The 26,744-nt window shown below is 36.5% G+C and overlaps 1 protein-coding gene across 2 annotated transcripts in view; it reads left to right on the forward strand.

The window, feature by feature from the left end:
* Positions 1 to 17,162: 17,162 nt before the first annotated feature.
* cercam (cerebral endothelial cell adhesion molecule) overlaps positions 17,163 to 26,744 on the forward strand; it is a 30,170-nt gene continuing 20,588 nt past the window's right edge. Inside the window, exons 1-6 of one of the 2 annotated variants that reach the window (XM_073914472.1) lie at positions 17,163 to 17,438; positions 20,449 to 20,559; positions 20,675 to 20,792; positions 23,493 to 23,655; positions 25,634 to 25,877; positions 26,042 to 26,161. In XM_073914472.1, coding sequence (XP_073770573.1) covers positions 25,745 to 25,877; positions 26,042 to 26,161 — 253 coding nt within the window. In that variant the 5' untranslated portion in view covers positions 17,163 to 17,438; positions 20,449 to 20,559; positions 20,675 to 20,792; positions 23,493 to 23,655; positions 25,634 to 25,744. The remainder of the gene's footprint in view (positions 17,439 to 20,448; positions 20,560 to 20,674; positions 20,793 to 23,492; positions 23,656 to 25,633; positions 25,878 to 26,041; positions 26,162 to 26,744) is intronic. The other variant, XM_021479272.3, reaches the window with a different exon arrangement.

Consider the following 26,744-nt stretch of genomic DNA (forward strand, 5'->3'; position numbering starts at 1 on the left):
ATATATATATATATATATATATATATACACACACACACACACACACACACACACACACACACACACACACACACACACACATATATACATATATACAATACATATATATATATATATATATATATATATATATATATATATATATATATATATATATTCCTATAGATGATGATATTAATGATTACCAGTTTTCAGAATTCTTTAAAATGTTTTCTTTTGTGTTCAATAGAAGAGAGAAACCCATTTGGAGTTACAAGAGAATGAGTAAATGTTCATTTTTAGGTGAACTCTCCCTTAAAGTCGATTTGGCTTCAAACTTCATATGGTCCTGTAGTGTGGTTTTGTAGTTTTCATGTATATTCATGTATGTTGCTGACTTTACTTTAAACAAGTGAGTAAACCCAAAGTAAATGAACTATGTGTATAATTATAAAAAAATCATTTTTTAAGTTAAGTCAACTTGTCAGTGGGCAGCACGGTGGCTCGGTGGTTGCTTTACAGCAAGAGGGTCACTGGTTTGAGTCCTGGCTGGACCAGTTGGCTTTCAAAAACATGCGGTATGGGTGAATTGAATAAACTAAATTGGTCGTAGTGTGTCTGTGAATGAATGTGTATTGTGGCTGGAAGGGCATCTGCTATGTGTAAAACATATGCTGGAATAGTTGTCGGTCATTTTGTGCGGCTATTATTATTATTATTTTTATTTTACCAGGAAAGACACATTGAGATGATCTTTTTCACAAGAGCATCCTGGCCAAGATTAGGCAGTATACATGTTACATGGGTCTAACAGACAACAAACAGAAAAAAATAACAGTTAACATGAATCACACATTGAGTGTGATTCAAAACATTTTCAAAACTATTCAAAACATCTTCAAGCCTGTTTCAATTTCTAAATCATTTATACTCTTAAAAAAAATCAATTCTTTGAAATACAACTTTATTTTTAGATTATTCCATTGTGCTTATTTAAAAGCCTTTCCCATCTCAGTCTGCACTTTAGGAACAGACTGTAAATGAATATCCTGTGACCAAAGGCCATAACTAGGGACAGTTTTTTTTTTTTTTTTTTTTTTTTTTTTTTTACAAATGTAATTCTGGAGATATGATGTGAGTAAACCCAGTATAGGTTTGTAAACAAAGATATGCCAATGGTTGAGCCTACGAATGGACAAAGCAGACCAACCTGCCCTTGATGAGTAAGGGATTTTAAATTAGTTATATATCTTAGTGCACCATGGTAAACAGTATCCAATGCAGACTCTGAGGCTACCTCTAAAATAGAAGGAAAGAAAATGAAGGAAAATTAATGAATGAACATGTCCGTTTCAGTATAAGTATGTAAATGAGTCTTCTTACTAGTTTGAGTTTTGTTACTTTATAAGTAAAGTAGTTCAGTCGCTTTTTAGTAAATTTAACTTGTCGCTTGCAGCACAATTGCACAGTGGTTAGCGCTCTTGCCTTACAGCAAGATGGTCGCTCGTTCAAGCCTCGGCTGGGTCAGTTGGCATTTCTGAGTTTGCATGTTCTCCCGATGTTTGCGTGGGTTTCCTCCGGGTGCTCCGGTTTCCCCCACAAATTTTAAAAACATACGGTACAGGTGAATTTGGTAAGCTAAATTGTCCCTAGTGTAAGGGTGCAGTGATGGGTTGCAGATGGAAGGGTATCCGCTGCGTAAAACATATGCTGGATAAATTGGTGGTTCATTCCGCTGTGGCGACCCCAGATTAATAAACACACTAAGCCGAAAAGAGATGAGTGAATGAACTTGTCGCTTTTAAAGCTATGAGTTTACCCACTTTTTAATGTTACTAATCTGTTTTTACAGTGTGGAAAACATACTTATGCATATGACGACACCCTTTTCACAAATGTGAAATAAATTTCTGAAATAGATTATATTCCAGATTTTTAGGCACTTATATTGCCGACATGCCAATTATGTCAGGATGTTCTTTATGGATGCAAAGGAAAAACTAATTAAATGTCATCATGTTGTGTTGTTGGGTTCGGAATCGAATGTGGATAAAAGCCTCTAAAAACACACACACACACAAAATGCTGGGTTACACATGATCAATTTTTGTTGGGACAACATGAAGAAATTAAGTTAACATTTGTTTTTTACAAATTTAAGTGAAATTCAAGAATTTTGTTGTTTTAGCCTATTTTAAATAAGCAGTGGTGTAAATTAATAAATTACAAATACTCAAACTATTGTAATTTATATTTTTTTCTCAGAAATTGTAATTTACTAAGTAGTTAATTTTCCTTTGCTTATTTTTTCTTGTAAATGGGGTTTGACTGAGTAGAAAAATCAGTCCTGTGATTCCTGTTCAATCAAATTCAGCATAGAAGGTAAATCGCATTATAATAAAAAACCTTAAGACATGGGCCATTTAAAATTGCAGCGAACTGTTTGTAAGCATTACAAGTGTCCAAGATGTCCAAAATCTTTACATGCAGTGACCTAGAGACTGTTTAGATGGATGTCACTGATGAGAAAATTACGGTTTACTGTATGATGACTAATAGAGCAGGCACAGGGCATCAACATGACGTCAGATTGACGTTGTACCCCTACGTCATAGTGACGTTTGATTTTGTTTGGAAAGAAAATCGGGTTGACATCAGAGCTCAAAGTCAGGCCGACATCAATGTCCAACGTTCAACCTAAAATCAACCAAATATCATTGTCTAATGACGTTACAGCTTGATGTTGTGTGGGCGTTACCACTATAACGTTTATCAGACGTTGGATTTTGGTTGCTATACCTGATGAATAAATATCAGCATTTGACGTCAATATCATGTTGGTTTAAGATGTTGGCTTGACATTGGATTTTGGTCACTTTCAGAAAAACCTGAAATCAACTATTTGTCTACGTCCTTTGACATTGTTATTGGACATCAAAATACCGTTGCCATTAGACGCTGGCTAGACATTGAATTTTGGTTAAATGATATCACAACCTAAATCTAACCTAATATTACGTATTATGACGTTGTGTGCTTGCTGGGCAATAACTAAATGCACTACAGAATGTTGCGTTTACACACATCCACAAATTACATTTAAATGCATCAACTTTTTAAATCGCAATACCAGTGGTGTAAAGTAACAAATTACATATACTCAAGTTACTGCAGTTGAGTAGTTTTTCTCAGAAATTGTAATTTACTAAGTGGTTTTAAAAAGGTGTACATTTCCTTTCCCTTGAGTAAATTTTTATTGCTGTATCAGTACTTTTACTCCACTACTTTCCTTCAACCTGCAGTCACTACTTTACTTTTTCTTGTCTATGTGGATTAGAAAAATCTGTTCTATGATTCCTGACCAATCAAATCGCACATAGAAGGTAATTCGCATCATAACGAACTACCTCAAGACGTGGGCGATTAATAATTGGAGCAAACATTTTGTAAGCATTAAAAGTGTCCAAGAAGATGTCCAAAATCTTTACATGCATTGAACCAGTGACTGTTTAGATACATGTCACTGATGAGAAAATGGCGGATGTTTACTGTATGGTGAATGAAATGGCCTTAAATATCCAGCATGACATCAGATTGACATTGCATTTTGTCTGGAAATGAAAATTGGGATTGATGTCAGAGCGTAACGTCCAACAACCAATCTAAAATCAACCAACTATTAACATCTAATGATGTTACAGCTTGATGTTGTGTGGACGTTATTATTATAACGTCTATCAGACTTTGGATTTTTTTTGTCAAACCTGAGAAATAAATGTCAGTATTTGACGTCAAAATGAGGTTAGTTTTAGACAGGGGTGTCCAAACTCGGTCCTGGAGGTCCGGTGTGCTAGAGAGTTTAGCTCCCTAATCAAACACTCCTGAACCGGCTTATCAAGCCCTTACTAGATAAACTGAAAACCACCTGGCAGGTGTGTTGAAGCAAGTTGGAGCTAAACTCAGCAGGACACCGACCCTGCTGGACCGAGTTTGGACACCCCTAGTTCAGGATGTTTGATCGGTGTTGAATTTTGATCACTTTCAAACACAACCTAAAATTAACTAAACATCAACCTCATTTGACGTCGTTATTAGAAATCAAAATAACTTTGTCATTAGACGCTGTCTAGACATTGAATTTTGGTCCCCTGACGTCACGTCCTAACCCAATTTTGACATCTTATGACGTTGTGTGCCTGCTGGGCAATAACTACATGCACTACAGAATGTTGTGTTTAAAAACATCCACAAATTAGATGTAAATGCATCAGCTTGTCAGAGCCTAATACACACTACTCACTACTCTTGAGTACCTTTGAAGTGTTTTTTTTTTTACTCATACTTTGAGTAATGTTTACAACAGATACTTTTACTCTACTTATGCTACATTTTTAGGCAAGTAATAGTACTTTTACTTGAGTATAATTTTTCAGTACTCTTTCCACCACTGTGTAATTCTCACTAACAACTACTGATGAGTACTTTTAAAATGTCTACTTTTTACTCATACGTTGAGTAATATTAACAACAGATACTTTTACTCTACTTGCACTATATTTTAGACAAGTAATGGTATTTTAACTTGAGTACAATTTTTCAGAACTCTTTCTATCACTGTAAAAAACAAAACAAACCTTAAACATACTTTTTTGAGTGAATGATAAAATGTAGTTTTCACTAAGACTGCATTAGTTTAATCAGAAGTAATTAAAAGCACCAATATTGTTGAATGTTTTCACAAATGTTCCCACAAAATTTAAAATAACTTTTAAAAAAAGACAAATTCAGTTTTATTTGTTAACTTGTAAATTAAAATTCTGCATACCTCTATGTGGGATATTGAGCACATGCCGAAATATTAGAGTTAAATATTTGATGACATCATTACAGATAATGACATGAAATGTGTTGCAGTGAGGGGGGGGGAGTGTCACTATGTTCATTTCTGGCTCTCCTTTTCTCGTTTCCAGCATTCCAGGCGCTTCCTGATAACTTCCGGCACCCCATGCTTAGTTGGCAAACTGTAGAGGGGGATTGCATACAGTCTCATTGCCACTTTCTCTTGCCCCCCTTTACCAAGAGGAAGAAAGACACACAAATTCTTTCAGTGTGGTTGGCTGGTTGCCAGGCAACACGGACAGTAAGTGAAGCAGCGGTGACTTGGGTTAAAGAGACTACTGGGAAATTTAGCTTTCAGAGACCCAATGCTTTAAAGGGATAGTTCACCCAAAAAGCATAATTCTGTCATTCTTTCTCTCTCCCTCCACTTGTTCCAAACATGTATGAGTTCCTTTTTTTTGTTGAACACAAAAGGGTCATATTTTGAAGAATGTTGTAGTCTTTCTTTTCCTATATTTTGGCGTAAATGGCTACCGGTTTCCAACATACTTCAAAATATCTTCGTTTTTGTTTTCAACAAGAACTCCTAAAGGTTTGGTGTAAATGGTGAGGAAATTGTAGTTTTTGGGTAAACTACCCCTTTAATTTTCACACATCCTTTCCAACAGCATCCCAAAAAGAAGGTCTTCTGAATAAATTCACTTGAGCCTAAAATGTTTGTAGTCATGAAAACCTATTACAAACAAAACTTCAAGGGAAGCTTCAGGAATGGGCTTTTATTTTGAAATGAACGCTGCCAGACAGTTAATTTATAGAAGCTGCTGCAACTATTGAAGGGACTTAATTAGGCCATAATGTCGTTTGTCAGCTGTTAAATCATAGAGAAAGCAATAAAGCAATAAAGAATATGGCACTGGTTGGAGTCCTCGGATGCACTTGGTTTCAACGTTAGGCAAAGTGGACTACAGTTTTGGGGATATGTTGTGCACAAGATATCATAATTGTTGTTATAAGAGTGAACGGAAGGCATTTTTATTTTTAAATTTAGTATTTTGCTTAAGAGGATCCAGAATTATCTTCTGTTTTATCTGTTTTATCAATTGCCATGTCATAATACACTCACCGGCCATTTTTTTTAGGTACACCTGTTGTTCAACGCAAATTTTGAATCAGCCAATTATGGCAGCAACTCAATGCATTTAGGCATGTAGACATGGTCGAGACGATCTGCTGCAGTTCAAACCAAGCATCAGAATGGAGAAGAAAGGGGATTTAAGTGACTTTTTGAACATGGCATGATTGTTGGTGCCAGACGGGGTGGTCTGAGTATTTCAGAAACTGCTGATCTACTGAGGTTTTCCTGCACAACCATCTCTAGGGTTTACAGAGAATGGACCGAAAAAGAGAAAATATCCAGTGAGCGGCAGTTCTGTGGGCGCAAATGCCTTGTTGATGACCTGAGGTCAGAGGAGAATGGCCAGACTGATTTAAGCTGATAGAACAGCAACAGCAACTCAATAACCACTCTTTAAAATCAAGGTATGCAGATGAGCATCTTTAAACGCACAACATATCCAACCTTGAGGCGGATGGGCTACAGCAGCAACCGGGTGCCACTCCTGTCAGCCAAAAACAGGAAATCCTGCCTTGTATAAACAATTCAGGCTGCTGCTGGTGGTGTAATGGTGTGGGGGATGTTTTCTTGGCACACTTAGGGCCCGTTAGTACCAATTGAGCATTGTGTCAACACCACAGCCTACCTAGGTACTGTTGCTGACCATGTCCATCCCTTTATGACCACAGTATACCCAGCTTCTAATGGCTACTTCCTGCAGGATAACGCGCCATGTCATAAAGAGCGAATCATCTGGTTTCTTGAACATGACAATGAGTTCACTGTACGCAAATGGCCTCCACATTCACCAGAGCTCAATCCAATTGAGCACCTTTGAGATGTGGTGGAACGGGAGATTCGCATCATGGATGTGCAGCCAACAAATCTGCAGCAACTGCGTGATGCTATCATGTCAATATGAATCAAAATCTCTGAGGACTATTTCCAGTACCATGTTGAATCTATGAATAAAGGATTAAGACAAAGGGGGTCCAACCAGGTACTGGTAGAGTGTACCTAATAAAGTGGCCTGTCAGTGTATATTCGTTTAAATAAAGAAAAAAGATACCTGAATAGATATAAACATTTTTTTTATCCCCTAAACTTAGGGGATATAAATTTTGGTCTTGCTTTTTATCTTTTATTTTAATATTCTTTAATATTAAATAAAAAAATGTGTTGAATTCTATTTTGTATCTATAATGCATTTTGTATGTGGCAGCCCACAGAAAAAGACAAATGTCCAGGACAAATTTTCTTATTTAAAAAAATATATTTATATATAAAAAAAGGATTAATTCTAGGACAGCAAGTCGATTCCAAAAATAATCAATTCCGAGATGTTGAGAATCGAAAGTTGATTCCAAAGTTCCATAAGGTGAATTGCTCCTTCTCTTTAGTTTTAAAGTAGTAATTAATCATTTGAGTCTCTCCTGTTAGCAATCATAAGTCAAAGTTATGTGCTTAATTGAGCTTCCTTTTAGATTATTTACTACTGATTGGTGTCTAAAAAATAAAAAAGTATCATAACAGTGATGAATCACTTCTCAGAATTGAGTCTAGAAGTACAAGTTGAGATTGATTCCAATAATTTGTGAATCGAACATTTAAACTATAGCTGTGGCATAGTGTATACACACATCTGAATGTACAACCAATAACGTTCAAAAAATGGATGGACTAACTTTATGTTTAGCTATTTGCTACATGAAAACATATGATGTCACATGACTTGAAATATAGTTATGCTTTTGGGGCACTTTTTGAAGCTTGACAGATGTGCTTCATTAGGGTTTAAAAGGTCACGAAACACCTAAACACATGTTTTAAGCTGTTGACAGTCGTATATGTGTCCACACTGCTAAAAACACTATAAGGACACATATATTTCACTATACAGTGAAAATTGGTTGTTTTTGCATTATTTCGAGCAAATTTGTACTTCCGTACTTCTAAATTCTTAACTTTTGAAGCTGTATCATGGTCATGAGATCGTGTATTCCAGCATGTAGACTGGCTGTCTGAGTACCTTATTACGTCTCTGAGTGTGCTGCATTTATTCATGCGTAAGACTTGGTTCAAACCTATCGCTCTATTGTGTATGCGGTGCAACTTCATTAAAATGCATGATAGCTTCGAAGACAGTTTGTACCTGAAACAGTGTTTAGATGGCAGAGAGACGCCACGTTGTGGTGCCAAAAGAAGTGGTCAAAGAATAAGAATTGTTTGGAGATACAGGTCATCAGTGTTGCTTTTATAATGTGCTGCAACGAAGGTGTTGTTTTCATTTTCCCGCTATGAGAGCGTAACTGGACTCACGTGTGGATCAGTGAATGCGACGCACAGCAGAAATACGTTTGTACGAAACATTTTTTACTCGAGAGCTTTTCGCATCTGGAAATGGTGAAATCTAAATTTGCTGCTCGTCTCCTTTTAAAAAAGACGTGGCTCCAGTTGGTGTTGATAGTCCTGTCTCTACAGATTTGGTAAGTGTCTCCGATCAGTGCCCTTTCTTTGTTCATTCAGATGTTAAAGTTATAGTTCGTCTTGTCAGCAGTACTCTTTTGGTGTTTAAAGACAGACCTTAGTCAGAATGATTTCTAAGTTACATAGTTTACAGTACGCTAATATCACTACAATGTTATGGGCTGAAAGATCTGCTGTAAATGCAGCTCTCCGAGTGTAAACATGTGAACACTGCAAGCAAACTATTGCCGACCGTCTTGTTGAATTTTCGCCGCACTTTGTGACAGGACAGTCTACACACACACGGCTTTCTGACCTACCGAGTGCATCTGAGTTACCGAGAAATGTAGAGGTTTTTTCTCTTATAAGACGTGCGGTATCAAACATTCCACCGTCATTAAACATAGTCACTGTCTTTCTCCCCTGCGTCTGTCTTTGTTTTGCCTCTGTGAAAATTAGCGCATGCCCAAATGGAAACTCAGATTTTTATTTAAATCCTTCCTATTTTCCCTCCCCCAACACTCCCACCTAAACAGAGCTAGACACACCCAATTTCCTGACTTTTTCCAAAGTAGAGGTGTGAAAACACCCTGCTGAAACTGGGGGGGTTTCATGGCCCTTCAACATTATATCAATATAACATAGCTGTCTAAAATATAACTCATAGGTTTGAAGCAAGAACTCATAAGGAGGAGTAAAAATATTAAATAATTTTCCTGTCTAGGTAAACGACTATGGTGTTCTACTATACCCCAAAGCATTAGAGCTCTGTAATGCATTACACCACAGCTGTGCATTGCTTTCTAATAATTCAACGGATCAGCATCAATAATTCTACTCATTACCACACTTAAAGAGATTGTTCAAATGATTTTTTACCAGGACATTACATTTCATATTGGAAACTTCTTTGTCGAGTCTCTATTCAGCAAGTTGAACAGTACCCTAATACTTCAATATAGAAAAGCAAAGTTTGCAAAAGTGTGTTAAGCAATGATTGTGCTTAAACAGGTGTCACTGTATTCCACTCTACGGATGGAAAAAAATCACTACACTGCTATAGATTTACAGAGGCAATTTCCTCTAAGTGCTTTGGTCATCCAGCATTATTGGCCAAATGGGAACATATGAGCTGCCCAATGGTCTGATTACCAGTCAATTTATCTATACGATCAACACATCCCCGGCAGCTCTCCTTCCTTAAGATGTATCTTTTTGCAATACCAGCCACAAAGACAGTAAATAATTGAAATGTATTGTACTTTCACTGTAGCAGTGGTGGTGTTATTAGTCAGACTAACTTTTTTTAAGTTTCTCAAATTGTTGGGATTATTAAAAAGGCAAACTACCAGATATCCAATACTTTTAAGTGTGTAGTAGAGCATGTGCACATTTACTTCCCAAAGTGTAACTAACAGACTCCTGACTCTCTTTGGTCATTAAAAATCCCATGGCACTTCTCGTGAAAGAGCAGGGGTGTAACCCCGGTGTCCTGGCCAAAGTCCCTCTATCGGCCCTTACGATCATGGCCTTCCAATCATCCATTTCCACCGAATTGGCTCGATCACTGTCTCTCCACTCCACCAATATGGTGTGTGGTGAGCGCAATGGCGCCTTTGTCCTGTGGCTGCCGTCGCATCATCCAAGTGGATGCTGCACACTGGTGGTGGTGTGGAGAGACCCCTCTCATCATTGTAAAGCGCTTTGGGTGTATGGCCATACAAAATAAATGCGCTATATAAATACACATTACATTACATTACATTAACAGGATTTTGATTATTTTGGGGCTGTATTCAAAATAACATACTCTCTGATTTAGTTAGAAAAAAAGTTTGTGACCAAAGTGTTTCTATATAATATGAATGTGTGTAGTTTTGATGTTATCTGGACATATACAGTTCAAGTCAGAATTTTTAGCCCCCCTGTTTATTTTTTCCCCTAATTTCTATTTAATGGAGAGAAGATTTTTGTCAACACATATCTAAACATAATAGTTTTAATAACACATTTCTAATAACTGATTTATTTTATATTTGCCATGATGACAGTAAATAATATTTGACTACATGTTTCTTAAAAGACTTCTATTCAGCTTAAAGTGACATTTAAAGGCTCAACTAGGTTAATTAGGCAGGTTAGGGTAATTAGGCAAGTTATTGTATAATGATGGTTTGTTCTGTAGACTATCAAAAAAATATATCACTTACTGGGGCTAATAATTTTGACCCTAAAATATATTTTAAAAATCAAAAACTGCTTTAATTAGCCGAAATAAAACAACTAAGACTTTCTCCAGAAGAAAAAGTATTATCAGACATACTGTGAAAATTTCCTCGCTCTGTTAAACATCATTTGGGAAATATTTATAAAAGGAAAAAATAATTTAAAGGGGGCTGCATGGTGGCGCAGTGGGTAACACGTTCGCCTCACAGCAAGAAGGTCGCTGGTTCATTGAATTGGGAAGGCTAAATTGCCCGTAGTGTATGTGTGTGAATGAGTGTGTATGGGTGTTTCCCAGTGATGGGTTGCATATGCTGGATAAGTTGGCGGTTCATTCCACTGTGGCGACCGAAGATTAATAAAGGGACTAAGCCGAGAGGAAAATGAATGAATTCCAATGGGAGCTAATAGTTCTGACTTCAACTGTACATGCTGTTAAGTCACATAGCCTAACACTGTTCAGAGGTCGAAAGCCAGCGAAAACCCATGCAGAAACATTGAGAACATCTGTGCAAACTGCACAGAAAACCATCATGGCTCAACCATAGCTCAAACATCGAGCCACCCCATCAAAATTCTTCAGTTAAAAGGGATGCATCATGTTAATTTTGCCAAATGTAATATTAATCTTGAGTACATATAGAATACCTATTTAAAAACTTTTAAGACAAATTTACAGCATTCCAATTCTCTCTGGAAGAGAATTGTGCCTGGAGGCATGCCGTAGGTGGATCTAATGAGTCAACAGTTTACAGCAGCTTCAGCTTAGCGACGACCACATTCTGTGATATTGCTGTAAATAAAACAGGGGAACAACTTTGTAATCATAACTCTTTGACGCATACAATCACAACAGTGTGATCAGTCTAGGCTGATCAGTCAGTCTCAGGAGCATGCAATCATACCAGTGTTATCAAAATGTTCAGTGCATCACTGATCAGCTCCTAAATTTAAATCTACCCTACCGCAACGGCTGATGCTGAGTCAGAGGGAGGAAGAAGCTTGTCAAAGATCAAAACCTATCAGTATTTATAATAAAAAAAACTTTTGCTTGGTTGCAGACATTTTAATACAAAGATCTGCTATCAAAGCAAAAAAAAATTATTTGTCGAATGCATGCCGATGCCAATGGAAGTGATGGAAATAATACAACCCCAAATCAGTAAAAGTTGGGACAGTATGGAAAACGCAAATATGAAAAGATTTCTAAATTTACATTGACTTTACTTTTGACAATAAAAAAAAATATATATATATTTAATGTGTTCCTCATGATTTTTATTGTTTTTATTTTTTTCAAAATAAACACGTATTCCAATTTTGGTTCTTATAACACATTTTAAAAAGTTCAGACAGGAGAAATCTAGAGCTATTAATCAGGTAAATTGGTTAACTGATGTTATTTGAAACAGGTGATGTCAACAGATGTTTGTAATTATGATTTAGCACAAAAGCAGCATCCAAGAAAGATCTAGTTCTTTAGGAGCAAAGATGGACTGAGGATCGCCTGTTTGCAAACAATACATATAAAATTATTGAAAGGTTTAAAAACAATGTTCCTCAAAGAAAGATATAAAGATATTTGGATATTTCACCTTCAACAGTGCATACAGTAAGATAATTAAAAGATTCAGAGAATCTGGAAGAATATCAATGCGTAAAGGATAAGGGCACAAGCCTAAAATGAATTACCATAATCTCCGATCCTTCAGGTGGCACTGCATCAAGAATCCTCAGTCATCTATAAGCGATTTCATTACATGGGCTCATAAATACTTTGGCAAACCTTTGTCAAGTACCACAATATGTAGTTACATCCACAAATGCCAGTTAAAACTGTACTGTGCCAAAAGAAAGCCCTATGTTAACAGTGTCCAGAACTTCTCTGGGCTCAAAGGGATGGACCATCACATAGTGGAAACGTGTAATGTGGTCAGATGAATCAGTATTTCAGGTCTTTTTTGGGGAGAAATGGATACCGTGTGCCCCAGACCAAAGAAGAAAAGAATCATCCAGACTTCTACCAGCAACAAGTCCGAAAGCAAGTCCAAATTGGTCTGTCTGCAGTCCTGACTTGTCTCCAATAGAGAAAGTGTGGTGCATTTTAAAGTGCAAAATGTGACAATAAAGACCCTGTACTCTTGCATGAATGGGCCAAAATTACACCTGAAACATTTTTCATTTGAAGTGTGAAAAGGAATGACAACAATACAAAGTGGTAAATGCTTTACTGTTACAACTTCTTTTAAATGTGTTGCAAAAAACAAAATTGAAATACATGTTTATTTAAAAAAAGAAATCATGAGGAACGCATTAAATGTTTGTCGTTGTTTGCTGTAAAACTCTTTACGACCCAGAATATCTTTAAAGATGAAATACTAAATCATTCTTTGAAACTTGACCCTTACTTCAGCAGTTTAAATAACTCTGAGTGCATGAAATAGCATTAGACCACCCCTATAACAACTTACTGATTCAAATGATCCATTCAGGGCAAGCCTCCAGTTAGCATTTCACTGATTTAAATGATCCGGTCAGAGCGAGTCTCCAGCTATTGATTCACTTACTCAAATGATCTAGACAAAGCAATTCTTCATATTAACTGAATTTACAAATCCGACTCAAAAACAGCCAGGAGATCCTCTCTACTTGAGTGCCCACAACTTGAGAAGTGAGAAGTGGATTACTAATGCAGAATTTTAGAATTAGGAAAAAAAAATTTGTGACAAGTGAAGGGTGAGTAAATGATGACAAAAATCTCAGTTTTGGGTGAACTATCCTTTTAAAGTGCATTAAAAATCAACTTCCTTAGTTTTTTGACTACTTAAATTAAAGCAAGACTTTATTATTGGAGTAATATGTTTTTAGTGTATTCTTACTTTTACGTCTGTGTATTTCATCCATTACTGCCAGTGTTATGTGGCCTTATGTGTATACACATTTTGCAACCCAGGCTCATTCTGAAAACGTATCGCATATGCTGGAAGGGCATATGCTGGGTAAGTTGGCGGTTCATTCCACTGTGGTCCTCAGATTTATAAACGGACTAAGCCAAAAAAGAAAGTGAATGATAATTTCTTTCGAATGTCATTCGCGCCTGCTGTTCTCACTTAAATCCACCAGAGGCCGCTGTCGACTGACTGAATGACTGACTGACCCACCCTCCTTCTTCCCTAAACCCAACCAATAGTATTTTCAAAAGCACAGATTGACCCAATTCCTTAAACCCAACCGACAGTTTTAAAGCACATTTCATACACAGTGGCAATTTGAAGTGCTTTATATAAACATGAATAAAAGAGACAAGTATAAGAACAATAAAAACTATTGATAAAAATGATTTTAAAAAAAAGAACATGAACGTGAACATGAACTTTCTAAAAGAATGTTTAAAAATCAATCTAAAAAAAGAAAGCCCTTGCCTGATTTTTACCCCATTTTCAGATTTTACCACATTCTCACCCTGTTATTTACTTTAAAATTTTTTTTTTTTGTCTTCTGTTTTTGTCTTATCAGCTTTCTGAAACTGTTCTTTGCTGAACTCGAACCCAATTGTGGTCCACTTCTCTCTGCGTCCAAAGTCTGCCGATGTACATGGCGAGCTACTGGATAAACTGGTAACAGCGGGAAAGCCGTTCATACGGAGGTAAGCAGTCAGCTGGTGAGTGAGAAAAGGAATGACATCATACCGCCCCGTAGAATTTGTTTTAAAGATGAAATGCCACCATTTGTACTTCTGGCTACCTAATCCGCGATCTCCAGAAATGTAAATAGGGCTTCGTTTTCAGAATGAGCCTATGTAGACAATTTGTCAACTAATTTAGGAAAACTAGAAATTCAGACGTCTACATGGTGGTGCAGTGGGTAGCACGTTCACCTCACAGCAAGAAGATTGCTGCTTCGAGCCTTGGCTGGGTCAGTTGACGTTTCTGTGTGAGTTTGCATGTTCTCCCTGGGTTCGCTTGGGTTTCCTCTGGGTGTTCCGGTTTCCCCCACAAGTACAAAAACGTGTGGTATATGTGAATTGGGTAGGCTAAAAATTGTCCGTAGTGTATGTTAATATGGATGTTTTCCAGTGATGGGTTGTGGCTGAAAGGGTATCCACTGTGTAAAACGTGCAGGAAAAGTTGGCGGTTCATTCTGCTGTGGCGACCCCAGATTAATAAAGGGACTAAGCTAAAATTAAAACAAATGAATGAATGAATAAATTCACACATAAAACTGCACTTACCTACTGTTTTTCACATTGTAGATAAGTATACGTATTTGGAAAGTTATGTTTTTTCTTCTGTGAGCATCTGTTCCAGTTTGCAGCATGCTTGTGTGCCATTCAGAACAAACCAAACAAAACCAAACTTCCTAATAAGGCTTCAGCGATTCACACTAATTTCCCAAACTGACATTCATTCACAGTTGGCCTGTCACTTTGCGACTGCTGAGTAAGTTTGTGCGATTGAGCTGACCGTGGGACCGTGAGTGACAGTTATTGAGCTGATGAGCCGTGAGACGTTTGTATGGGAACATGTTATTGATTATCGCAGCGCTGGACGAAGTTCGAGCCTTTCCCATAGTGTTGCAGCTGCCCTTTCAGGGATTTCGACAGACCCAGTAAAGAAAGAGTCTGCAGAGGTGCTAGGACCACTGGACGCCCCCCTCTCCCTTTTTGCTTTGTATGCCACATGGCTATGTATATCCATAGGCTCACAGCAGACCCCCCACCAGGCATAGGATAAAGTGGCTTAATCAAAGTTGTCCAGGGGGAAAGTGGCCCCCATCTTCTCTGAATAAATGTTTGGGTCCGGGCTAGTTGTCTTGTGTGCCCTCGACCCCCCGGCACACCCTGCTGCCCCGCTCCTCAGACCTTTGACCCAGCAGTGAAAAGTTAGTTAGGATGTTGGTGAACTCTCTCAGGGCTGGTGTGAGGAAGGCGCTGGGAAAGTGCCCTCAGAAGGCCAGGGGTTGGAGGGGAAAGGCGTGGGTACCATGAAACGACACTCCCTTTGACCCACGTCTCCGGACCGGGCCTGAGCACGGCACTAATTTGATTGTTACAGGCAATGGGACTGGCCAATAATAGATGAGCCACTTGAAATCAGTTTATGCGGATGTCAGCCGTATTCTGTTTACTCTCTTTATCTTTTTGTTCTCTGCAGGCTGTTTTCTTTCCCCATTACGCCCTCTGTTTCCAAGGTTTTGCTCTTCTTCAGCATCTCCTCATTGAAGAGCATCTCAGCGTTCATAAAGACAAGAACTCAATAGCGTGGATGGCCACTGATCAATTTTACACTCCTTTTGTAGATGAGCAACCAGTAAAAAAATGGAATCAATATGGCGCTTTTTTTTTTTAGTAAGTGCTTTGGTTAAATTATAATATAAAGTGCAAAGGAATCTTTATTTTATAAACCAGGCAAAATACTTAAATGTTTCATGCCATGGCATCTGTAAGTTGTCAAATGTTTTCACTCTATCCTTGATAACATTTTATTTTACAGTCATGTTTCTTTTGAAACAAAAAAATCAAGATGTTTCTAATCTGATGCTTTTTTTTATCTATCTATCTATCTATCTATCTATCTATCTATCTATCTATCTATCTATCTATCTATCTATCTATCTATCTATCTATCTATCTATCTATCTATCTATCTATCTATCTATCTATCTATCTATCTATCTATCTATCTATCTATCTATCTATCTATCTATCTATCTATCTATCCTTTTAACTACGTCATATTTAAAAAAAACAGGCCCACCGTCATTTCATTTGCAAAACCAGCTCAACACATCCCTCTTGTGGTTGTTCACTGTAGGTAAATAGTCGGTGAAAAAAGCTGCTGGAACTTTGTGATTTGTTTGACGTTTCCATATACTGTTCATTTTTTTCTGCCACACTTTTTATTGCACTGCTTTTTGCGAATTTTAACGTTACATTTTATATAAAAAGGTAATAAATGTATACGTTTAATAAAATGTTTTTGGGACTTTCCACCGTATACGAATATGAATCTTGGTTTTATATTACACTGCAAGTATTAACAACAATGTTTTTGACCACATCTTTACAACAAACACTATGGTTAAACTTTGGTAGTGTAACAAATCCATGGTTTGTGGTTAAACTAATAAGATTTTTTTTGTAACACAAACAAGCACAGTTTATATGTCAGTGATTAGGCCCACTTTTACAGCGAAACAAGCTATTCGGACTTTTAAGTTGAGACAATACGCGAAAAAAGGTCAGTTTGTTTTTGGATAATCCCCAAATTCAACGTCAATATTTCTACTTTGTTTGGCAAGTGGAACAAAACAAAGTAGTCGCTTTAAGACAACATGTAAGTTAGCATTCAAAATGTAACCGTTTTCAAGAAAAATAACGTATAAACAATCAAAATCACACGGGATGTACACGCTAACTGTAACAGTAACAAATCTTCACACGGAAGTTGTAAGTAAATCCAGCCCAGCTAACAGAACACGTTGGCTCTTTCAGGGGGGAACGGAGGAGGATTGAGGGGGAGTGCGAAGTTTAGGGAAGAGCCCTCTTTCCTTCAGCTGCTGACGCGGATGGGACTGTTTGTGCAACGACGGCAGCAGACCATCGAAATCCAACCATGTTATCTTGGATTATAACTATTTGGACCTTTCTTGCGGTAGTACAGTGTTACTTTTCCGAAGAAAATTACACCGAGGAGTCAAAGATGCAGCCGCCCACTGTCGTTATAGCCATAATCGCACGGAACGCCGCTCATTCTTTACCTCACTACCTTGGTGCCCTCGAAAGATTAAACTATCCCAAGGAGCGAATCTCTGTCTGGTAGGTGACTTCCCTCTCTGTCGTTTAAGCTTGTTGATAATCTTTCTTAATATTTGTAGATGTCAAAAGGTCAGTCTTATTTGCATTCGCATCACCTCCTCCCCTTCACTTTTCCCCCTAAAGCCTATTAGGTTTCCCTTCCCCCTGCTAATAACGTCTAGGGTGAGCATTCATTAAATATGCACTTAAACGAATGTTTCATCTTTACAAAATACTATTCAAAAATAATTCTTTAATGCAATGCATCTTTTAATTTTTAAAGTAGGTAACTTTTACAATGATTACCTTGTGCCTGTGCATTGATTACCATTTTTTAGCCACTTTTACTACAAATACCCTGTTTAGATTATTGTTAGGGCAGCAAAAACATGGTTATTTTTTGTAAGGGATAGGCTAAGTAGTGACTAGTACCTTATGTTATGGTTTAAATAAATAAAATGGAAGTCTAATGTTACATCACAAATAAATAGAATTATTATTACATGTAATAACATTAATTTGAGTCACTGACGAAAAGTCTGTCCTATATAAATAAAAAACAGAAAGGTAGAAAAATAGAAATCTTTAGTTTAAACACGTGAAGAAAGGATGTTGATTCCATAATTCATACAGTTAAAAAGCTATTTGTATACCATGTTCAACATACCCTTGTAGCAAAGAATTCTGGCCCAGATTTGGCATAAATCTGGCACAGCTGGCATTCATCCCGCACTGACATACAGCAGGTGGGCCAAACATTGCCCTGGTTTGGCAGAGGTGGCACCGTCTTTAAGGTGGCACACAATATTTGGGCCAGATGTAAAATGAAGTATGTGGCTCAGATGTTAATAATTGGCCAACGTTTAAAATAAATTTTTATTATTTTCAAATAAAGAATAAAAATTCTACCAATAAGGTTGCTTTGAGAACAAACACACCCATAGCACGGCTAAAGCGCAATGATTCATGGGTTTATCAATTTCATTGCAATGCAGTCGTGACACACCAACATAACTGGCCCAGTTTAGGCTCAGTTATGGGTTGTTACAGTTTTTCTCAGTCATTTTGGTGCATTTCTCACAACATTATTCAATTATGCATGCATTCAATTCCACTTAAAACATCCACTTGTAATTATATGGTTGCAACTTGCAAAATGTTCATTCATTCATTCATTCATTTTTCTTCAGCTTAGTGCTTTTTTAAACTTTTTTTTACAGTTTTCTCAGTGGCTTTGGTGCATTTCTCACTACACTATTTACATTTTCACAGCACTTAATGCATTTCTCTAAACAATTAGTACAAACTGCAAAACCCAGTTTCATAACCTGCAAAAGTGTGTCACTTGCTCAAAATGGATAGCTCATTTCTCAAAAGCCAGTATTCATGCCAATGAAAGTGTCAGAGTCATCAAGATGAAAAGTCCAGACACCATTGTTTATAAACAAGATAGTAAAATGGTTTTGTCATGTTTTCATTATGACAGTTTACTCTGTAAATTTTTCCAATGCAAAAAAGTCAGATTTTGGTGACACTTCCTGAAAATGCTCAGGACAGCACGAGATACTATTTGCACATCTATTTGAAACTACAGTAAAGGTAGACATCATTGCATTTAGTAAATAATTTCAGAAATTGTTCAGTTTAGAAGACATTTTCAGGAAAAAAAAGATTTGCATTTCTTCTTTTATAAAATTTGCTTGACAGATTTTGAAAACTAGTTCAACATTTTTGTGTGTAATGAATCAAGTAATGAAATGAGGACTATTAATTGTATATGGATTGACTATTCAGCATTCACAAGTTAATTTTGACTGACATGACATAAGCAAATGATAATGCTATAAAAAGCAGAGAGTTGTATGAAAGCAATTGATGCATGTCTAAAAGCTTTTGCAATTTGTTGGAAAGAATGAGAAACCACTACTATGATGTGCACAAATGGCAAATTGTTTTGAGAAATGCATTAACTGTTGTGCAAATGTAAATAGTGTTGTGAGAAATGCACCAAAGCCACTGAGAAAAACTGTAACTTGGCAGACACTTGGCCCAGATATGGTCCATGTTTGGCCCTTCTCTGGAAGCCAAACTTGATCCAGTCATACCGTAATTCAAGCAAAAGCTGATCGTGTGGGCCAGAAATATTTTGCTATGTGGGTAAGAACTGCTATGGTGTATGTGGTGTAACTGTCACGTAAAATATAATTTTAATGTTTTCCTTGTGCGATGTGTCATTGAAATTTCTATTGAACTCAAAGTTGATTTAATGCATCTTAACATTTTTCAAAACGTTCAAGATAAAAATAATGTTTTTGGCTGAAAGTTCCACCATATGATATTTTACAGTCTAATAGTAACTCTGCCTTAAATTTATATTTTAACCTCATACAGTCATGGACTTCATCATGTGCCTACATGACTATAATGTCATTTCCAGTTTAATTTTTATTTTTTTAATTGTCTTTATGCATACACTGGTTGCACCACATGACTGTACTGGTCATTAAGCACAATTCAAACCCGCAAATTGCTCTTATTATTTCATAACACATTTTTATTCTTTATTTGAAAATAATAAAAATGTATTTTAAATAGGGGTCAAACCTACACGTCCCACATATCAATTATTCATGTATCAATTTTTGTAGCTAAACATAACACTGATAAAAAATAGTATCCCATAACGTGCTTCCAAATGTAGACACATTGCTTAAACATATATCCATGAGTAATAAATATACATATTTAGTATTTTTCCCATTCAAAATGTTTTTGTTTAATTAAAATATTAATTGATAAATATCCTTATTGTTAAACCACATGACATTTTTATAATCTACATTAACTTAGCTGTTTTATAGAAATGACAAATATTGATCATAACACACAGCCGTGACATTTACCAAGGGTCTTCTTTGTGATTTTGAAGCATTTTTTCCTGCATGCTGCTTGCACTGTATGACTTTACAGGTCTTTTATTTACATTAAGTCCCTAATGAATTCCTGTGGCTCTTCTTATTGTTTCCTGTAGGGCAGCGACGGACCACAACATTGACAACACGACAGCTATGCTGCGAGAATGGCTGACCGTCATGCAAACTCAATATCACTATGTGGAGTGGAGACCTTCAGATAAGCCCACGTGAGATGATCATCACATGCACATATGGCAAATAAAAACACCACTTAACAAATGCATTTTTTCATAAGTGTATGTGCCATTAGCAAAGTTTGAATTGGTTGTTTTCTCCACACAGGTCTTATGCAGGAGAATTGGGGCCAAAGCACTGGACGAACGGCCGCTATGAGTATATTATGAAGCTTAAACAGGCGGCATTAAACTTTGCCAAGAAACGCTGGGCTGACTATATTCTGGTATGACCCACTTGTCTCACATAATCCTCAATTTTGAATTTTGAATATATATATAATAAGAAGAATTAAAAAATGAATCAGATAAACATTTCTAAAGGTTTAGTACTTACTTATGTCAGAAATAAGCTGAAATTTATTGCAGATACATTTTTATTTTATTTTACGTCACCTGGTAATTATAATAATCTATGAGGATTTTTTGTCAAAACTAAGTAATTCAGCGAGGCAGTGGCACAGTAGGTAGTGCTGTCGCCTCACAGCAAGAAGGTCGCTGGTTCGAACCTCGGCTCAGTTGGTGTTTCTGTGTGGAGTTTGCATGTTCTCCCTACCTTCGTGTGGGTTTCCTCCGGGTGCTCCGTTTCCCCCAGAGTCCAAAGACATGCGGTTCAGGTGAATTGGGTAGGCTAATTGTCCGTAAAGTGTGTGTGTGGATGTTTCCCAGAGATGGGCTGCGGCTAGAAGGGCATCCGCTGCGTAAAAACTTGCTGGATATGTTGGCGGTTCATTCCGTTGTGGCGACACCGGATTAATAAAGAGACTAAGCCGACAAGAAAATGAATTAAAGGAATGAACTAAGTAATTTACATCCTTATTCTGTGACAAATTATTTACTTTATGCGATGTGATATACAGTTGAAGTCAGAATTATTGGCCCCCCTTTGAATTTAATTTTCTTTTTTAAGTATTTCCCAAATGATGTTTAACAGAGCAAGGAAATTTTCACAGTATGTCTGATAATATTTTTTCTCCTAGAGAAAGTCTTATTTGTTTTATTTCGGCTAGAGTAAAAGCAAATTTGTTTTTTTTTTTTAAATCCTTTTTAAGGACAAAATAATTTTTTACTTAAGCATAATTTTTTCCGAAATTCTACAGAACAATCCATCGTAATACAATAATTGCCTAATTACCCTAATCTGTCTAGTTAAGCCTTTAAATGTCACTTTAAGCTTTATAGAAGTGTCTTGAAAAGTATCTCGTCAAACATTATTTACTGTCATCATGGCAAAGATAAAATAAATCAGTTATTAGAAATGAGTTATTAAAACTATTATGTTTAGAAATGTGATGAAAATATATTTTCTCCTTTAAACAGAAATTAGGGAAAAAATAAACAGGGGGGTTATAATTCATGGAAGCTAATAATTCTGACTTTAACTGTATATAGGACGTCACGGTGGTGAAGTGGGTAGCATGATCACCTCTCAGCAAGAAGGTTGCTGGTTCGAGCTCCAACTGGGTCAGTTGACATTACTGTGTGGAGTTTGCATGATCTCCCAGTGTTCGAGTGGGTTTCCTCCGATTGCTCCGGATTCCCCCACTGTTCAAAGACATGTGGTATAGGTGAATTGGTTAAGCCAAATTGGCCATAGTGTATGTGTGTGAATGCAAGTGTGAATGGGTGTTTCCCAGTGTTGTGTTGCGTCCGCCGGGTAAAACATATGCTGGATAAGTTAGTGGTTCATTCTGCTGTGGCGACCCCTGATTAATAAAAGCAACTAAGTCAAAAAGAACATAAATGAATGAAATATGATATAAATATACACAGTCAAACGCAAAATTATTCATACCCCTGGCAAATTCTGACTTAAAGTTACTTTTGTTCAACCAGCAAGTTTTTTTGTTGTTGTTGTTTTTAGCCCGACACTGGCTTCTCCCAAAAGATAATAAGATGAAGTACAAGAGCCATCATTTAAGAAAAAATATTATTCTTTAAGTTAAAACTTTCAGGGTTTTTCATCCTTAAAAAGGACTCAAGTTGAAAAAGTCAACAATTTAATTGATGGCTCAGTCATAATTACAACATTTACGTTAGCATGTTATTCCAGCCATGCTGATCTCTAGAGAGAAATTACAGTATTGCAGTAGCTGTTTCTGTCTAAAGGAAAGTTTAATTCTTCACCATATTATACCTAAAATTAACATTTGCACTGGGAAAAAGATTTACCAATGTCTTTTGTACTTAACTTAGAACAATAAAAGATGTATATGCATGTATAATAAAAAGAAGAATATATATATGTCATCCTAAAATATGGAATTAAGTTTGACATTTTTTTGGTTTTAAAACAAATAGGTAATTATTTAAATGTAAATAAACTGTGTTTCTTGAAAATAATTGCGTCAATTAATATTTTTCAAGAGGCGACATGGTGGCTCACTGGTAAGCACTGTCGCCTCACAGCAAAAAGGTAGCTGGTTCGAGTCCCAATTGGCATGTTCTCCCTGTTTTCGCATGAGTTTCCTCCGGGTGCTCCCATATCCCCCAAAGTCCAAAGACATGCGCTGTAGGTGAATTGAATAAAATGAATTGGCTGTAATTTATGTGTATGAACAAGTGTGTATGGATGTTTCTCAGTGCTGGGTTGCAGCTGGAAGAGCATCCACTGTGTAAAACATATGCTGAATAAGTTGGCGGTTCTTTCTGCTGTGGCGACCCCTGATTAATAATGGGACTAAGCTGAAGGAAAATGAATGAATTAATATTTTGCAAGATACAACATTACAAATACAACTGTATTTTTTAATTTAATTGAATGAAAACACAATCTTAATATGTCAAAAACACCCAGGATGCAAATAAATCAGAAAATGTTGTTAAATAATATAATAATAGGATATAAGTTTGCTAATATTACTACAAAGGTTTAGGGTTGTGTTATTGGATGCAATTTCTTTATTTGTGTATATCCTTGTTTGCAGTATTCAGACACAGACAACATCCTGACCAATCCTGACACGCTGCACCTCCTTATGGCGGAGAATAAATCAGTCATTGCCCCAATGCTGGACTCACAGTCCGCTTACTCCAACTACTGGTGCGGCATCACTCCGCAGGTACGGCACATTTACAGAATCAAAGAGTGTGCGCATGTGTGTGTGTGTGCGCGAGTATATGTGAAGGCAAAGAGGAGCTGCTGACACTTGAAAAGAACTTACCTGACAAAACCAATAGTATCTTGATGCAGCCTTTTAGATGCAAGCTGAGATTGCATCTTTCAGAGTGACGTCACTGTGATGGGTAGGGTTGGGGGTGGGGTTAGGTGAGCGCATTAAAAAGCATTGGATGCAGCACAGATTGCACTGCACCAGGTCTGCATCCAGACCCCTCTCAACAAAACAGCATCTGAATCAAGCAGCTTATAATGTAATAAGATTTTATGTACTTTGTTCTGTAATGTAATCTATCTAAAAGTGTTGCATTTTAAGTTTGCATTTTGATCAAAAGGGACAGTAAAGATGTTTATGTTACAAAAGATTTCTGTTTCAAGTAAAAGAGTACTTGGTGTTCGGCAATCAATAATAATAAAATAATAAGAAGAAGCATTTTTGAGCACCAAATTAAAATGTTATAAGGATTTCTGAAGGTTCTTGTGACATTAAAGACTGGAACACTGGAATGGTGCTGAAAAATAAACATTGATAAATTTAAATAAGAAAAACAATAATAATTATTAGTATTAAATGAACTAAATATATTTCCATTATTAATATTCTTTAATTAGATGAAGTAAATAAAATCTAATTCTCTAGATAAATGTTATTTTAACATGTGACTCTGTCGTTAGGACTGTCGCCTCACAGCAAGAAGGTTGATGGTTCAAGTTCTTGCTGGAGAAGTTGGCATTTCTGTGTGGAGTTTGCATGTTCTCACCATGTTTGCGTGAGTTTCCTCCCGGTGGTCCATTTTTCCCCAAAGTCTAAAAAGATGCGGTACAAGTGAATTTAATAAAATAAATTGGCTAAAAGGGCATCCGCTGTGTAAAACATATCCTAGATAAGTTGGTGGTTCATTCTGCTGTGGTGACCCCTGATGAATAAAGGGACTAAGCCAAAGGAAAATAAATGAATGAATGAATAAATATTCAACACTATTACTGATACACTTTGTTTTTGTCAAATAAACTGAGCGTAAGAGACTTCTTTCAGAAACATAAACAAATTATAACCCCAAACATGTGAATGGTAGTTGAAATATAATAAATAATATATAATGATATATAAATATATTTATACAAATATAAAAAATTATACACAAAAAATGATATTTGTCACAAAATGTTTGCTTATATCAAGTTTATGTAAGTTGCCATAACAAACATCTTTGCATTCAAAATGTCATAACTGAGCAAATGACACATAATAACAGTTGTCATAAGCATGCGTAACATCGTGTTCACATTCATGGCATGATTTTAAAGGTTTCATAATAGTCTTATGAACACTGTCAACTAAAGTTTTGCCAATCAATTTTGTTTTCATCATTTACTCATCCTTTCATTGATCATCCCCTGAACACAAATAAGCACATTTATAAAAACTTGCATTGCTATAATATTATGAACATCTTTAGATTTTTTATGCAAGTTGCACCACATTTTACAAATATAAAGTAAGTTTGCTTTGTCAGAAAAATGTCAAATGATCTTTATTAAATTATATATATATATTAGGTGCACACAGCCATGAAATTTATTAAGCTCTTTTTTCTGTCTCAAAATGTCTAAAAGAAAAAGTAAGAATATTACCATCATATCATTCCAAACAAAACAAAAAATGTGTGCAACCTCCCAACATAAATGAAGTGATTTTTATTTATCTCCCCACTGAAAGTTTATTCCCAAAAAACTACAAAACATTCATAACAACCCTTATGAATATAGTTAATTTAAATCAAGCCTTCTAAAGAAAAATGGTTAATAATGGGAAGATTTAATTTAGGCTTTTATTGACATGAACAGATCTGCGTAACAATGTATACAGTGTATACCAAAATAAATGCTTAATTCTTTTTCTTCTTCGTTTCTATCTCCAAAGAAATACAACATCACTTTTGAGAATAGTTGTTCCTTGGTAACTTTTGTTTGGTTGTTCTGTTTCAGGGTTACTATCGGCGCACAGCAGAGTATTTTCCCACGAAGCAGCGTCAGCGTCTGGGCTGTTATCCTGTGCCGATGGTCCACTCCACTGTCCTGCTGGACCTGCGCAAACAGGGCACCCGGAAAGTGTCCTTTCACCCCCCTCACAAAGACTACTCCTGGCCCTTTGACGACATCATCGTTTTCGCATTCTCCTGCAGAGTATCAGGTGCGGCGCCCCCTTCTGGACCCCTCCGGTCTTATGCAAGTTGATGAGTTTAACATGTGGGTTTATTTTTGGCTGAAATGAGGAGGAAATTCTTCACTGTGTCCAGCTGATTGAAAAAAATGGCACAAGCCGAAAGAATGAATTACCTTCCTTTTTTTAAACAGAGGTTCAGATGTATCTGTGCAACAAGGAGCGTTATGGGTATCTGAACGTGCCTGCAAAGCCTCATCAGACTGTGGAGGACGATCGCATCAATTTTGTTCACCTTTACCTGGAATCTCTGAGTGAGTACTTGGACTGCACAATATATCGTTTCAGCATTGATATAGGATATATGCTTAAGGGCTTTTCATTTATCAGCAATCTGGGTCAAGCACAAGAACTCTAAGCCATTACAAAATCAGAGCGTTTAAGGTCTGTTTTCTTTAAAAATCAGCCATCTCAACTGGCTGAGTGATATCCGATATAAAGCGAGTCTTAGATTGTACAAGAAGCACTGCATTAAATTACATTTCCCCCCGCCATGTCTTTAGAATATAAACATTTATTTTATTATTTATTTTATATTCAATGGAGCTTCTGTGCTAGCCTGCTAATCCTGATGAGCGTGTGTGTGTAAATGTATTTACATTTACAGTTAAATGTATTTTTACGTATCCCAATTTACGCTTAAGCAACTAAATGAGCACTGAAATCTATTTAACTGATTATATTTTAATAACATTACAACATAGTTGCAGTAAAAACCATATAAAATGGAAAAAGTCACATTTATCATTCACTGGAAGTATAGAAGTTGTAACCACGGGGAGTGACACATACAACTGAGGTAAGACCCAAATACAGGTTTATTCGTCGTCAGGCAAG

The sequence above is a fragment of the Danio rerio genome, chromosome 10 (assembly GCF_049306965.1).
Source record: "Danio rerio strain Tuebingen ecotype United States chromosome 10, GRCz12tu, whole genome shotgun sequence".
Classification (NCBI taxonomy): Eukaryota; Metazoa; Chordata; class Actinopteri; order Cypriniformes; family Danionidae; genus Danio; species Danio rerio.